The following is a 16,464-nucleotide window of genomic DNA, read 5'->3' as shown; positions in this document are numbered from 1 at the left end:
ACACAAAATATTTCTAAATCTATGTAGATACTGATGATAGTATCTCATTAATTGTTCGTGAGCATTTGGCAAAGCACAGAGGACAACTGCTCACGATTGTGCGAAGCCGTCCAAACCTATTTGTTGCTGGAACCTTTATAGTGATACTCCTTCACAACTCACTGCAAATTGGTGCAAGAAGATGTCCTGTGATGGATGGTTGCAGAAACAACTCAGATCACCTGAAATATACTGGAGGAAACTTCGAAGACCATCTGCTTGAAAACCATGTGTGCTGCAGAATAAGAATGGAGTATCTGGGCCAAGATCAGCTGTGCAAGCAGGAAAGGACAACTGTTCCCACCAATTCAAAGCCCAAACCACCGGGCCAATAAACCATTTCTTCACCTTTCTACTCCTGAATTTAACCATGACAAGGAAGTCATTTAACTTAGACCAATGACAAAAAAAAAAAACAAACAACAGAAGAATGGAATGAAGGAAATCAAAGCTTATTAATACAAGAAAGCAAGCTGGAGGAAAAATTATGCCTAACAATACCTAATATATGTGCTTCTTTCCTCAGTTGCACAGGGGACAGATCTGGCGAAGTGTTACAGAGCTACTGGTTCTCCATGAGATCTGCACTGTCCAAGTACTCAACTCACAAAGGTTTCATACAGTTTTCAATATCCAGTTCAATGTAGCAGCAGGAAAGGTACAACAGTTTGTGTTTTCCATTGGCCTTGTTTCTCAGGAAGTACATCTGGTTGGATTTCTGAAGCACGAAGGCAACTTGTACTGGGAAGTGCAGTAATACCTTATCTCTGAGTGCATTGTGTTGGTCTTGTAGGAAGTGAGAGTTTCTGCAGTCGGAGATGCCCCAAATGGCTATCTAAATAGCACAGCTTCCTGCAGTAACCATGATAGATGTTGCTGCAGAAGCAGCAGTGTGGCTATTTTTATTCATGCAAGTAGTTCTTGTCTACAGAGGTGTTATACAAATAGGAATACACTAAAAGTACTTGATGTAAGCTCCTATACTGTGTTACAGGAGGTGACTGCATTCAAGTAGTATAAACTCAAGCTAAACAAGAGTTCTTGTAAAGTAGTCCCTTAAACCTGACTTCAAACATCCACTGTAACCTTAGCTAAATTTCAATTTCCTGAAGGCACGTGAATCTTCTTTGTCAGTGGTCATACCCATCTTCAGGCAGCAGATCCTCCTGCCTATGCTAACAGAAGCAGTATGCTTCCCAAGTATGTCTTACACATGCTTTCTAGGACAGATGTAGTTATTATGAATTACAATAAAGTGTTGATTCTGAACATGCCCTTCATTGCATAATGCCTTATCTCTTCTTAACACGGAAGAAAGAATTAACCAGAAACAAACAAAGTCTGGGAGCTCTACAACAGGAATAAATGTATTGATTTTTACCAAGTCTTATATCCAGCCTGTGAGAAAAAAGAATTACAGTCACAATAATATTGAATGTTGGCAAAATATATTGTTTGACTGCATGTGTGTGAGCATGTAACATCACTGGTGATTCAGTTTAGCCTGAGTGAAGGTTACATATGTCAGGATTGCAAAGGAGGAATAACCTGTAACATAAAAACAGCTATGCTGTTTCTCTGCTTGCTATAAAAGAGCATAAAAGTGTAATAAAAGATGAGGCAGGCCAATGGGAATAGAAGAACATCAGAAAAACAGCAACATTCAATTAGGTCAGAGGTAATAAGAAGACTGAGCAATGCATTTCATAGGTCACAAATATATGTTTTTAATATAAAAACATCTCTAGCCTTTGAGTGTGGAGGTTTCGACCTTCAGCAGTGTAATTTCACCATGGGAAGAGATATATTTCACTTTTTTGTCTGACAAGGACATTCACTGCTAATTGTTATTGCTGGCCATGCTGAAAGAAGCAGTTCTGTATTGCACTTGCCTGTTGAGATAGACACGTTTTTCTGTTAGCTGACCATTGCCGTGGTTTGGATCCTCGTAAGGTTCATTCTGCACCACTTCCACACCTTCGCCTCGGTCACTCTGCTCATGGCTGTGCTTGCTTATCATGTACAATTGCCCAATTCTGTACTGCAAAGCAAAAATCAAGAACAACGTATTCACTTTATGCAATATGAGTATTCGTAAGTCAGTATCATACAATTATGTATCATTATGTACAAATTTAAGGTCATCTAAGGGATGAAAAAACAGTATTTCAAAGCTTTATTTAGGCCTACAAGCAAAGTTCCTCCCATTATCTTATCAAATCCAGGGCTTCACTTACAGAAAAAAAAAAAACCAAGAAGCCACATGCATACAATAATCAGGAGAGGACTTTGTTTTTAGACTATATTTGTAAGTATTTAAGTTAAGAATAAATGAACAATTAATATTCTGCATTCAAGGTGGTTTTAACTGGCAGGTGAACTCTACGAGCCCAGAATTCTCCTGTCATACCAACATGATGCCAAGTAGTGAAGCCTCACACATGGATTTAGGATAGTTTGCAAATTCACAGAAACAGCAGTTTCAGCTCTTACCACAGAAAGCAGCAGACTTAGTACTTCGAAAAAGAAGTTTAAGAAGAGTGATTTGGTGATATCATTAAAATCAACTTGAGCACATATCTTTTTTATATAGACTCACAAGTTATTTAGGAAGCCAAAACCCAGGGGCTGCAATCACGGAGATATATTATTGCACTGGCAATTGACTTTTTTTCCCTGCAGTATGTCTGCATCTACTCTAGGGCTTTTTCCTCCAGAGAAATCTAACAAAAAGTACATTCCTAAACTTTCATTAGCCAAGATTTTTAGCGTCAGATTGTACTTTCCCATGCATTCTCTGTCCTGAGATTTCACTCTTATTTAAGTCCCTTCCACATTCTTGAACACACCACAGTTCTCACAAGAAACTGTCTTTGGACCTGTCCGGTTTTATCCATTGGATCCATCACTCCTCCAAAGTAATTTATTTAAGGACATCCGCTCCAATCACATCTACCACATCAACCACTTCCAACACGATGGACAACCCCTTAATGGCTGAGCTACCACACACACAAAGCTGCCAGGTACACAAAGCTGCAGTGTAGGCAGAAGGTAACAGCCTGACCTCAAATCTCTCTGAAATTCTCATGGTCATTACAGTTATAAAACAGCAATCCTACTACGTACTTTACAAGCTCTAAAATCCCAAACCAAAAGAGTAAAATTAGAAAAAAAACAATTGAAACATATGGAACAAGTTATCAATGAGATGGTCTTGCTAAAGAAAACAATACGGAATAGGGCAGGGGTGTTCCCTCACACGCACACTACAGCAACAAAGCAAGAAACATTCCTAAGACATTCACTAAAACAGTGATGCAGAATAATACTATTTGAACTATTGGATGCCGAGTTCTATTCTCTGCCTGTGTCTCCAGTTTCCTGAAATCTGGTGCCTCTTTCAGGCAAAATGTCCCCATTTAATAGATGAGCCCTAAAAGTCATTTTTCTTGCTAATCTTGCTATCGTCATCTTTGGTCTCTATTGAATCTTCTTCTTCTTTATCTCATCACATTTAAACACTTTGTCCTAATCTTCAAGACTCGGAAGAGCTGTCAACTTCAAACATACACTTTAACAAGTTCATGAAAAATTGCCTTCTCTGCTTCACCAGTAATAAATGAATGCCCTGGTACACAGCCAAGGCAAAGTCTGTAAACGGAGCAAGCACTTCTATTGGACAAGGTAGTAGTGTTGGAAAAATGAGAACTTTTGGGCACATGAAGCTGTTCTTCAGCTCTGATATCAAAGCAGCATTCTTCAAAGCTGAACACAAAGAGGAAAAAATGCCCTGCTTTTAATTAGATATGTGTGAATTAGACCACCTGTGAGCAAAGGCACTGCCTGCAGAGTGATAAGGATGGTAGAAAAGAGGAGAGGTGATAAGGTGCTTATCTTCTAATGGAAAGAAAGATCAGTAATTTGTAGCCTGTGGAACATGAAAAGGTAAGTCAAGGAAAGGGGGAGAGCAAATACAGTCTGCCATAAAACCAGAATCTCTACTGAGATCTCTGATCAGATTTCTGCTATTTTTGACTTTTATTTGCCACGGACATCTCTGGAAAGCGTTTCACAATTGCACATGACATTGCATGCTAAGACTTCCTACTTCCACGCAATCTTGGCAATTCTGCTCCCAGCTGAACACAAATATCTCCGTTTCTGTGGGAAACACTGGCTCAGAAGCATCAAGACAAACGCATGTTCATGCTGGCAATGAATAACAGTGCTGTACTGAGGCATTCACTAGCTCTGTATCACAAACCAGAGATACTCACATACAACATGTTTAGCTAATAGAGATTGATATTATTTCACAGACACACGCTACCACAACTGCAAGCAGAACGGCACATCACCAAGGCTATAAAGCACCCTGCTTGGCGCGTGGGTAAGGATGGCTGAGCTGCACTGTTCAGCAGAGAAATTACTTCACAGACACTGCAGTCAGTGCTTACAGAAAGTTCTGCTTCTCTGATGACACTCAGAGTCACACACATTCCAGTGTTAACTTAAAGATTTCTGAGATTGAACAGAACAGAATTTTACCTCAAGTGAGTGCTTCCCAGCTCAGTGCTTTTGCCACAGGACACACCTGTAAAGCCGTTCAATTCTCAACAGTAATTACTTCAGTCAAAGTGGTTTCTCTTATCACACTCGCTGACTATAAATCCTTCAATCCTTCATATTATTATTACTATTAGACATCACTCTGCCTTTTGAAATGGGCACTGCCTAATGCATCTCAGGTTAATGCAGAGCCCTCACACGCAGGCAATTATAACACTGTGCCTTCTGATCCCCGTGCTTGTGTAGATGATGATTCATAGCTATTAAGAATAATTTAAGAAGGTCTTTTCCACGGCACGAGCTGCAGGTTCTGACAGGGTGATTTGTCTTCCTTGCTATTAACATTCCTCGGTTGGTTCTAACTAGCACAGAGGAGCACACACTGTAAGCATTTGATGTTCCACGTACCAACAGACCTGCGCTGCTCCTACCAGATCTACTTTTTAAATTCTTTTTTCTTTTTAACTGCCAGTTTCCCTCCCAGACTTCTGGCTTGCACAGGTATCACTTTGCAAGCCAAAGAAGTGAGCATCTTGCCTTCCAGTGTGTGCTAACCACTACCTCAAGGCTTTCCTGAAGGGCACTGCTACAGAAGGATATCAGTCAGACAACCACTGCGTTGGACACCTTCCTGCCACCCTCTGCCTACAGAGCCATGAGCAGGAAGAACAACCCTCACTGCAAACAGCAACTTCCAAGTCTCTCCTACACAGCATAACTTACCGGTGTGAAAGCAGCAGCTGATATTTCTAAAATAGTGGTTTTCCTGCAAAAATAACTAAATTGTAGGCTAGGGTCATGTGAAAAGAGTCCCACTGGCTTTGACTCCTGGGAAAATCTGGAAAGAAAGCACGAATAGTAAACAGAGAGCACAGAAGGGGAGAGTTTTTATAGGCCAGTGCAGTACCTTGCAGAGAGAGCCTGGCTGTTGCTGGGATGGTACCACATCTCACTGAGGCTGCCTCTGCAGAGCGCACACACACGTTATTTGACTGCTAATCTCTACACCACAGCACTCAGAGCAAACCAGGCATCTTGCACCACATTCTTTGCCATATAGAAATATCCTATGTGCAAAGAAGTTGCTCCCAGCTGTTGTTGTAAAATGGCTGTCCTGAGGCACTAATACAAGACTGTAGTTTCAGCAGCAACAGGAGCTTTCTGAAATATGATTATCAAGAGCAAATCCATTTTAGCTATGCAAAAGAATTGATCTTCTGAAACAGCAGCAAATTGATTTGTTACAAGGAACAGCACCCGAACTCTACACAACCAACTTCATCTAGCAGCAGACATAGGTGTACCAGTTAATGAGTGCCATGGTCCCAAGCATCTTTTGGTTGAAACACAGCAGAGGTGCACTCTGTCCTGAGCATCAGCTAAAGCCACTGCCTGAAATAAACAGTGTGGCACCACAGAAAAATCCAGCAATGAGAAAAACATGCATCTAAGAGAAAGAAACCATGTGAGAGAAACCAAGATACTAATCATTAACCATCAGTAGCAGAAATGAGATACAAGAGAACTAACATTACATACGTCAAAGGGTTATTCTGTCTATAGATGTGATGTGATGCAACGTACAGCTTGCTAGAGCCTCCAATCAAGGCAGGTCAGTCAGTGGGGGTAAATGTCCCTCATGCTAGTTAGTAATAAACAGACTGACTAGTTCAAGTTTAATGTTGAGCTTTAAATCTCCCCTTCAGTTAGCTCCTGCATGCATCTATGGCTCGTGATGCACTGCACATCTGCTGACTTGCATCAGCAGCATTTTTTAGTATTGCCCAAATTCATGGGAACATGTTTTTGTAGCCTCACAAATAAACAGTTGCAGCAGGAACAGTTGACTTTTGCATGCTGTAAAGTGCAATTCTTATTGCTTCCGTGTTTGCACTGCCTTCCTCAAGGAAGAAATTTCTTCTGCAAATCACTTCATCTGTTAAAATTCCTGCGAATGACGTTCAGCAGCAACTGGAATAGGATGTTCAGCAGAACAGTACCCCTCCTCCAGAACTTTCATCTAAAGAAACCTGATCTACATTACATTTGAAGTGTCTTGGCACATTAAGGGCTTACATCCTATGCGAGTGATGCCACAATTAATAGAAGCAGATTAACAGTAATCCACAATTAATACACATACAATGTTGCTCATTTCAATTTTCACTGAAATGGAAATTAAATTGCAAATTTTCAGCTTACGTGCAAATACATTTTGCTAAATATAGCTCATGTCCTGTTCAGACGTTAGCAATTTTGTGTTTCTACACCAGCTGTGCTACTGAAAAAAAAAAAACAGCTGTTTTCACCCTGAATGCACAAGCTCATATATTTAAGAAACAGTTCTTATTAACGATATTTTGCAGCGAGTCAGCTGGTTAAATCTTGCCACTGTTCACATGATGTGCTTCTTACATAATTGCCAATACCACCTCATTATCTGGCTCTACGAATGGATATATATTTCCTGAAAGAGATGCACATGATTTTCTTGAGCCTGTTCCCAAAAGCAGAAACATGAGCTGGAAGGGACTTCTCATGGCTGCTCACAGCCCATCTGCCAGTAATGCACACTGAAACACTGCTCCCACCTATGGGTCCCTATTCCTGAGCACACACCTGTAAGTCACACATAGGTCACACCTTTAATTGCAGCTTGCTGCTTTTCAGGCACAATTCACTTTGCAAAACTGGTTCAATGGCTATCAACTACTATTGATGTACTTTCTAAGCCAATATGACAGCATATTGTATTTGTTAACTACAATTCATCCATGAGGTTGCAGTCAACATGAAGGCTGAAGTTCAAAGAGTTGTTTGTTAACCTTCTTTAAAATTTAACTCAGAATGTGGTAAAATGAACTCAAACTTGCAACATAATTTTTGCAGTTTCTTTTAGTAAGCAAGGCCTATTTTCCTGCTATTCCAGGAGAAAACTCTTCCTATTTCAGATGTTCCAGGGAAAATCAGAATGAAAAGCAGAGGGTTCCTTCTCCTTCCATCCATCCCTCGCTCCTCTCCAGCAGTGCACACCACCACATTTCTCTCACTGTGCAAAGAATGCACAGTGAATTAGTGGCAGTGACCAAGCAACTTGCTTTATTAACCCAGACAACAAGAACTCAGTGGTATGTCGCTGAAATAAGATTTAGGGGAAAAAAAAGAATCTAAACTTACGTGCCACACATATTAAATGCATTTTTCTTGCCTAGAGGAAGGCCAAGAGCAGCCAAGCAGTGCAGTGCCTCAAAAAGCTGCAGGCACAAAGCTGAGCCTGCACAGGAAGAGCAGCTCCTCCAAACTGCAGAGGGATTTGTGTTCCTTGGTTGATTCAGCTCAGTTTGAGTCGGGATGTATTTGACCCCTCCTGAATGTGATGCTGCAGTCAGGTCTGGCTGTGATACAGATGGATCGAACACACGTGCAACTCCTCCCATGCAATGGAAATTATTTTTCACTTTTTGCATGGCTAATGGCACTCAACTGATGTTTAAGTAGAACTTCTTTCCCCTCAGGTTACTTTTCTCTAATTACTCTTCAGTAATTACTCTTTTTTTTTTTGTCTCTTACAAAATCTCTCTTGTACTGAAAACATCAACTTTCAAGTACAGAGAATGTGATGCTTCCAGGAAAAAAATCCATTTTGCTTTTAGGAGCACTGAAGAAACTACAAAGGATTCAATAAACTTTGTCACAGTCAGAGGGGAGCAATTCTGTAATTACATTTTTTGGTAAGCAAATTCCTTAGGAGGCATTTTGGGCAATATAATTCTGCCTATAAGGATAGAAAAAGGGAGAACTTCCTTAGGAGACACAATATAAAATGAAAAAAGGCCTCAGTATCAGAACTAAGACTTACCATTTACAAGCTAAAGTATCAGACAAATTCAACCTGCTTTACATCTTAGTCAAGCAAAAACGAAGCAGATAACTCTTCTTTGCTACTTCCAATGAAACAAAAGTAAATTCACAGTCAAAAGGAACAAATACTTCAATGTATGTTCTAATCTTATCAGATGGAATCAACTTCAATTTGATTTTTGAAATGCAGTTTGATGCTTGCCTTCCCATGATAAACATAACAGTAGAATGGAGTGTCTTCAGACAGCCCAAGCTCCTGCCCAGGTCATTCCTCACCTGCATCTACCTTACAGATTAGGGTGATGAGGATATTAAGGTCAATGAAGAGGACACACATATAAGCAAGACTTGAATTATTTAAGAAGGAAATGAAGACATACTTAACTCTCTTCCTAAACTTAAAGATACACTGAAATCTCAAAATCAGTACCAAAAGACGACAAAATGTTGTCATGTTGGTTCATCAGGACAGGCACTTGGTCTGCAGTGCCTACTCCCTAAACCTGCAAGTGACAAAAACATCCTTTGTTGGAATAAGGCTCTACAGAAGCAACATGCTACTTCTGCAGCTTCCCTGTGTGCACACCAAGTCCCCAGTGAACGTGTTAAGTGCTTTCTGGATAGAAATGTGTTTCCTTGCTCCTGGCATACAGAACAATCCAGAGTACAGCTGCATAAACTCTCAGCCCAGAACGCAGAGGTGTGCAGAAGGCAGTAACACTGCTCACAGTGTCTGTGCAGTGCACGTGCTGGAGGACAATGTGCCAAGCACCTCTGCCTACACTAGGGACAGAAGGGACAGAACACAGCACCTTTCATGTAGAACTTCTCCACTCTGAAGCTGCCGTGCTGTTATAATGATGAGCAAAGTAGTTGCTTTCCAGCACAATGGGCATCAGAAGCTCTTCAACAAGTACAAACCAAAATTCAAGGAAGGACCAGACTCCTGAGCACCACTCCAAACTTCCAGATCAGACCACCTTTCAACACCAACTCAAGGGATGATGACGACAAAGAATGAATGACTGCAGGCATAATCCAGCTTTATCATAACACAAATGTCAAGCTGTATGGTCCCCAAATGTTTTGAACAGCCACTGTCCCAGCAACAAGCACTCCAGCAGTGCTCAGCACTGTTTGCTGCCCAGCATCAGACAGCACCAAGTCCTAAGTCTGGAACAGAACAGCCACAACTGCACCTCCTCAGAGGTCAGAGCCTGGAAAAGTACAGTGCCAGTACAGCAAATTACCATGAGATTGCAGATTTTAGCCAATATAGAAGAATTAAACCACCTCATCCTACTTATGAAGATTAGAGAAATAAAAGCTTGTAAAAGATGTTTTACCCCAATTTTTAGAACTCTGCTCCAAACTGTCACCTTTTTTTGGTATCATTTTTTCCACACGCACTTCTAACTTCATCTGCAGAATGTCCATGAAAATTTTAACTGGTATCAAAGTTTGTCTACTGTCATGTTATAAGTAACACATGCTGTTTTAACCACTTAATCTAGTAAAACAAAGACTGCAGATGAACTTACAATTATTTAACTAAAAAACCCTTGTTAGTGGAATATCATCCCCCAAAACTGCAAGGCTCAAATAAAGTATACAGATACACACAGAATTATAAACATCTCTTTAAGGAATTCGCTCCCACTGGCAGAAGTGATAATGCTTATGCTAAAATGCCATATAACTTCTGGAGCCACAGAGCACCTATGGCCCAAGAGATCCTTGCTCTCCTGCTAAACAGCTCCAGTCCCTGTGCTGAGCCGGGCTGCACGGCCTTCTGCAGCAGAAGACAAGTAACAGAAAAGGCCATTTCTCAATAGCTGTAAATGGGAATGGCTTTCTATCACACAAAAAAGTATTGTTTGAACTTCTGTTACGGAGAAATTTCCAAAAACACCACTTAAGCTGGAAATGGTCCTCCTGAACAGAGCAGAAAGACCCTCCTGTTGGCTGCAGAGGCTTTGGACCAAAGTGAGCAAACATCTCTCTGCACTCATACACCAAAGTTAACCACTTCCTCAGCAGTTAGAGCCAGTGGCGTCATTCAGAACACGTCCTTTGGGTGTAATAGCTCACGGTGTATGGCAGCACCAGGGAACAAAGCTGAAAGCTACAACAACAAGAAGGGTAACTAGATAAGATCTCTTTGTAAAGAACCTGGTTTTCTTCCTACAGTACTTCAGACCACAGCAGGGCCACGTGACTGCTGCTTATGCAAGTTCTCCGGGCTGTAAACCTTCTAATGAAGACCAAGTTCAAAATAGCAAACATGGAGCTCAAAGCCTTCATGCATGCATGGCAGAAAGCGTTGGTTTTACACAGAAGTCAGAACGTTAACCTGGAGTGTTTTGTGTAGACATAATCTTTAATAAGAAAAAAAACCCCAAGCCCCACAGTAACAAGCAAACAACAAAAACCCACCCGGGTTTAAAAGATACTTGCTTGCTTCTTCCCCTGCTACTCCACAACAAAGTCTCAGCAAGTCACTGATCCAAAACTACTGGGAGGAGCTGGTGACTGTAGCAATGGCAACGCAAACAGCGCTCTGCATTCTGAGTTTGCACATCCAATAGCACCCAGGAAGAATCAGCAGCAAGAACAAAGTCTTGTAGGTCAACACAGCTGCATCTTCTGCTGGTGCCTGGAGTTTGCCTAAGATGACTGTGTGCAAGCAGCCCAGAGCCCAGGCACAGGGCCGTGGCCACTCTGTAACATCCCCTCCTCCTCCCTGCACATCCACCTTGTAGAATGAACACACTGAAGGAATGCTAATAGTTAATTACTGAACTCTGAAACCTATGCTCTCTTTTCCATTTTCCCTTCCCCCCCCCTCCCCCAATTCTTCTTTTCCCTGCTCCTTGTGCTTGCTGTGGACTGCACAATTCTCTTGAGAATCAGATAACCACTGGGGCAGGCAGCACACTGAATTCCTTGCTGCCATGGCTGAACTGCTACCCAGCACCTCAGAAAGAGGAATTAATGCTACCCAGCACACAGCAGGTGGGCAGTCTATTCTGCAGCTGCACCTTCCTCAATGATCAGGACCTGATATACCTGTTTCCCCATCTCAGATCATCACAGCTGGTCCCTGCCACTGCAGACAGTCAGGCCAACTCTACCTCTGAAATCTTTTCTTCCATCGAGGCTGCAGTTAAAAATAAATAAGCACATACAAAAACTCCTACTTTCTGATGGAAAGGATAGCAACAAGACATTTGCTGGCTTAACTGGTCACAGCTCTCACTGAGAGGCAGCCATCAGCTTGGCTCTGTGGGAAGCTTTGCACTGTTACTTCTGTTGGAGCCAAATGGTTGTCTTGCTGTGAGCACAACTGCTGACAATTGGGTAATGCGTGGCAAGAAGTCTGGCATTGCCAGTGGGACACATGCACACATAAAAGCAGTTGTGAGTTTATATACTGACTTGTCATGCATCCATTCTCTTGCTGTGATACTGAAACAGGCACAGAAAACTTAGTGTTATAAAACAAAGTTCATCTAAGGAAAGGAAAGATGCAAGACTGCATTCAAGGCTGCTGGATGACAACAATGTCATCTTGTCATTCACCCATGGCATTTGGTGATGTTAAAACTACAGTCTGGGAAGCTTGATTGATCTGTTGCTTTATTGTCTCATTCTTTCAATAATTTCTAACACACAAACACGTCATGAATCAACGCTGAGTACAAAACCTTGGATGTGACAACCAGATAAGCCTTCCAAAAAGAGCAAGGTGTGCTTAATTCAATTGAACCCAGAGAACTTTGAGTATTTTCTTTTTTAATGAAGCTTTTACAACTCAGGATTGCCATTGCTGTGTTCTTTCCAGGCTACTGAGAATGATTTGTTGTAAAGAACACAAATTAAAATGGGTGCAAGAAAGGAACTGAGGTCAGTTTCAGCTTTAGATTTTTCTCTGCCAGCTTTTCCTCAGTTGCTGCCCGTGCTGCCTCAAACCGCAGAGCTTCCACAGATACCAACCACAAGCATTCCATGGCTCGCTCCAATTGGTACAAAGCCAGCAGATCCAGTATCACGCCAGACACGTCACACCTTCCTCAAATTCTTTTTCATCTACAAAAAACATTACAGAGAAAAGGGAAGATTATACAGCATTATAGATCTGATGGCCTCTCGGAGGCTTCCCAGACATGATTTTCTCAGACAGCTCCCTGAGCCATACTGACAAGAGGACAGGGTTCAGAATCGGGTCCCTGCAGCCGGCTCCCAAAGGCTCAAACCAGCCAACTGAGTTTTCTGTACGCTGCCTTAATTTCATAAGGCTGTTTTCTTAAGAAGATCTCACGTTTTATTTGATAGGTCATAACATATGCTACAGAGTCACAACTTACATAAAAGTTCCACTTCTATAGCCAGAAGAGGCAGGCATGCATCAGAGGCATGCTACTTGTCCTCTCACTGCAGCTCTTTGGGCCTCCACAGAGCCCTGACAACCTCAGCTGCTCCCCCAACCACTTCTCCATCACCAAGTGAGCCACAAGTACCAAAGATCATTGTTTTGACCTGTGGGAATGAAAGGATAACACGGCATTTCATTAAATCAGGGAGATAAAACTCACGTTGGTTTTCCACTTACTACTACAGCCAATTGTGCACACTATTCTTTGCCATTCTTTTTTAGATTTTATTTCCCTTTGTATCTATTGATGATATCTTTATAACAAATTTATTAGTCTTTTCAAAAAGAATCTTTTAAACTTTGCAGCTTAGGTGTCTGAGAAGATCAGTCTGATGTGCTGTAACATGGGAAATGGTTTCACATTTGCTGTATGATTAACTGGAAGATGCCATCAGGGCATCACCACTTCGTCTTCATGAACACACATTCAGGGCAGCAGCAGAGCCCAACGTGCACTTTCTCATGTGCAGCAATGCAAGTAATCCCAATGGATTCTCACAGAGATGCCTGCTTCTCCACTCATCCATAAACCAAACGTTTCATTTAAGCCACCTGACTGACTTTTCTCCATCAGAAGGAAAAAGTGCCATTAAATGAATTCTCATGTGCAGGCTTTGATTTATGTTACAATGGATATTGGATCCAAAATTCTTTTTCTACACACCAGAACTACCTTGTGGACATTCCTAAAATTGTAATTGCCCTCACAAGAATACAAAGCCATGAACAAAAACATCCTGCTTTTATCATTTCAGAAGTCTACTCAAACATAGATGAAATTCATCTTAAACAGCCCCAGAGAGAACACTGTCACATAAAGATCTGTGTGAGTAACTACTAAGTGAGAAGCTCGAGGAAGAGGAACAGCTTATGTTTTCTTGAAATGAGAAGTTAAGCATGTTTTTAGAAGGTTATATGAAGATGGGCCTAAAAGAAGATTAAATTTAAGGTCTAGCAAGTAATTTATTTATAAAAGAACTTGAAAACTATAAGAAAGTAATCCACACAGCATTCACTGCAGGGCAAGGTCAGCAGGGCTGACGTGTTTGTCTGAAACTCTGTGCTACCACAGCTACAGTTCCCAACAACCAAACCAGTGTTTGCAGATAATCCACATGCAGATAACTGAAATGCTATACTGCAATCAGAATTGCACTCGTACTCTGAGGTCCTTCCTGACTTTTGTTTTATTACTAACAAAAGATAAGGCAGCTTCCGACTGCAGCTCAATAGCCATTCTCAGCTCCTAATGATTAGTATTTGACTGAAAGATGCTCGAGGTCTTAAAGAATCTGCCCCAAAATACCATAAGCAGCTGTCAGTTTCACTGCTCTGACAATAACCCCAATGAAGCTGGTTTAGTGGAAGTGTTGTGTATTAACTGGCTGCACTGTTTATATTGCTAGCAGCAGTGTTGATACTGTAACAGGTCATTGCCAGTTAAGTAAAACACAAGTTCATGTTACCACCAGCTACTTATTTTAACATTGACATTGGTAGCACGTTGGGTAAATAGCAGTATTTTTCTGTTAGGAGAACTGTACTTCAAATTGATGCCATCACTAATGGGAATATGAAAGCAAACCACTCACATTGAACAGATACCTGGGTGAAGCATGAGCAGAGAAAGCAGCACATCACCTATCATTAAACTTGCTAACAGCTTCCCTTAGAAGAGATCGTTCTCCTGTTGGTAACAGCTGCTAAATTTTAGTTGCATTATGTTCTGTTGTGCCTACTTCATGCTCAGAAAGCCACAGCCAAAATGGCTCAGGAATGTTTCAATTTCTTGCAAGAATGAGACCAAAAAACCACAAAAATCACCCAAAATCAATCAAACAAACAAAAAAACCCAACCCCAACAACAAAATGAAACCAAGCTACAAACAAACAAAAGCAGTGAATTAGAAATAAACATGTCAGCTCTTGCTCCCCTCCCCACCTGACATTTGGCAGACACCTCATCCTTGCAGAATCTATCTTATGCTGTTTAAGTGAAAAAAGGGCTAAGTACGAACGGATTAAGCTTAAGCCTTTGCAAATACAGTTCCATATTCTCAACAGAAGCTCTTCAGAGCTTTCCAGGTGAATTACCAAATATTATGTTCTCACCACACACTCACAAGGCTCTCATAGATCCTACTACACACAGGTTGTGTTTTCCTTGCATGTTTCTTTCTGCTGCTTATTTTCTTCTATCACATGTCACCACGTCCGTTTTAAGTGATTATTTAACCTATTACCCTCTCCATAGCAATCTCAAGTACAGAAGCCTGTGCAGTGCCTGCATCTCAGCCTTCCAACATTGATGACAGCAGCAGAGGCTCACAAGGCTACACAGATGTGCTTTCTCAGAAGGGTTTAAAGCCACCCCAAATATTTACCCCCAAAATCTATACTTAAGGAAATCTTTCTAAGATTGTAAAGCCAGGTGCCCAGGCGTGAGGGAAGAAATGATGGATGACATATTGTACACGCGTGTGTGTTAGTGTTCAAACACTACTGCACTGTTAAATAATCTCTTATTTAATTCTCTCTTCTCAAGGCAGTCACGTATTGCTGCATATGAATTTACATTGGGCATCTGCTCCATTTGCTGAAGAGCTGAAAAACACACTGGGAAAGGAAAACTGTGCCAGCTCAAGGTCATAAGAACCGAAGAATCCACATGAGTGCACATCCTCTGGGCATCACCAGTTGTGATGAATAAAGATGGGGAAGGGCAGAGATGGAGAACTCCACATAACATGAGCTTAAGTGCTTCACAAGCACTTTTCAGATGCTTGTTCCTCATCATCCTCAGACCACCTCTGGCACAAGAGGTCTGATCCAAAGAAATATAAAGCTATCCTAACTAGATTCAATAAAAACTGTGTTTGGAATGAGCCATGTAAATCCTCTTTGAAAAACCAGGTTCCAACTGTTAAAAATAAATTAATAATTTTTACTTTAATGTCTCAATAAAGACGTTCATCTCTAAAATATTTTTTTTTCATTGTAATATGTATAATGAAAATAAATTAATGTTTCGTAAAACATTCAGAGACTTCAATAATGACTCAAAGCCACGACAGACCATGGTTCCAACTTCAGATACGCATAATAAATTACTGGCAAAACCCCAAAAAAATCATATAATGAAAAAGTGATGTTCACTTGAGCACCACCCAGCCTTTCCAGGAACTGCTTTTATGAAGAACATATTCAGAAAGCGAGCAAACAGACTCTACAGGCAACATTCAGTGGGGCACATCTGAATTCTAAGTGCTTGTCCTTCGCCCCTGATTCTTAAACTAGGATATGTTGATAAAAAACCCAAACTGTAACTTCATTGCAGTTCTGCTGCCTGAGAAGAAGGCCACAGGCTATCTCTGCAGTCAGGCTGCAAATGCAGGCAGCTCAGAGCAGCAGCTGGCTGATGTACCTCACCTGCTTGTGCTACCTTTTTTTTTTTTAAATAAAAGCTTTTGGCTTACAGTTCTTGCATTCTGAATACGCAATGTTCACAATCCAGGAAATAAACATCAGTGTTTTGACTTTTTTTTGTTTGTTTGTTT

At 41.1% G+C, this 16,464-nt stretch overlaps 1 protein-coding gene across 4 annotated transcripts in view; it reads right to left on the bottom strand.

The window, feature by feature from the left end:
• The window catches only part of PITPNC1 (phosphatidylinositol transfer protein cytoplasmic 1), a 72,909-nt gene that overhangs the window by 40,417 nt on the left and 16,028 nt on the right, over window positions 1–16,464 (bottom strand). For 3 of the 4 annotated variants that reach the window (XM_019621731.1, XM_010721513.2, XM_019621733.2), the window contains exon 2: window positions 1,932–2,080. In XM_019621731.1, coding sequence (XP_019477276.1) covers window positions 1,932–2,080 — 149 coding nt within the window. Of the gene's footprint in view, window positions 1–1,931; window positions 2,081–12,468; window positions 12,562–16,464 lie in introns of all 4 variants that reach the window. The other variant, XM_019621732.1, reaches the window with a different exon arrangement.

The sequence above is a fragment of the Meleagris gallopavo genome, chromosome 20 (genome assembly GCF_000146605.3).
Source record: "Meleagris gallopavo isolate NT-WF06-2002-E0010 breed Aviagen turkey brand Nicholas breeding stock chromosome 20, Turkey_5.1, whole genome shotgun sequence".
In the NCBI taxonomy this organism is placed as follows: Eukaryota; Metazoa; Chordata; class Aves; order Galliformes; family Phasianidae; genus Meleagris; species Meleagris gallopavo.
This window is presented reverse-complemented; position numbering and strand designations above follow the sequence as displayed.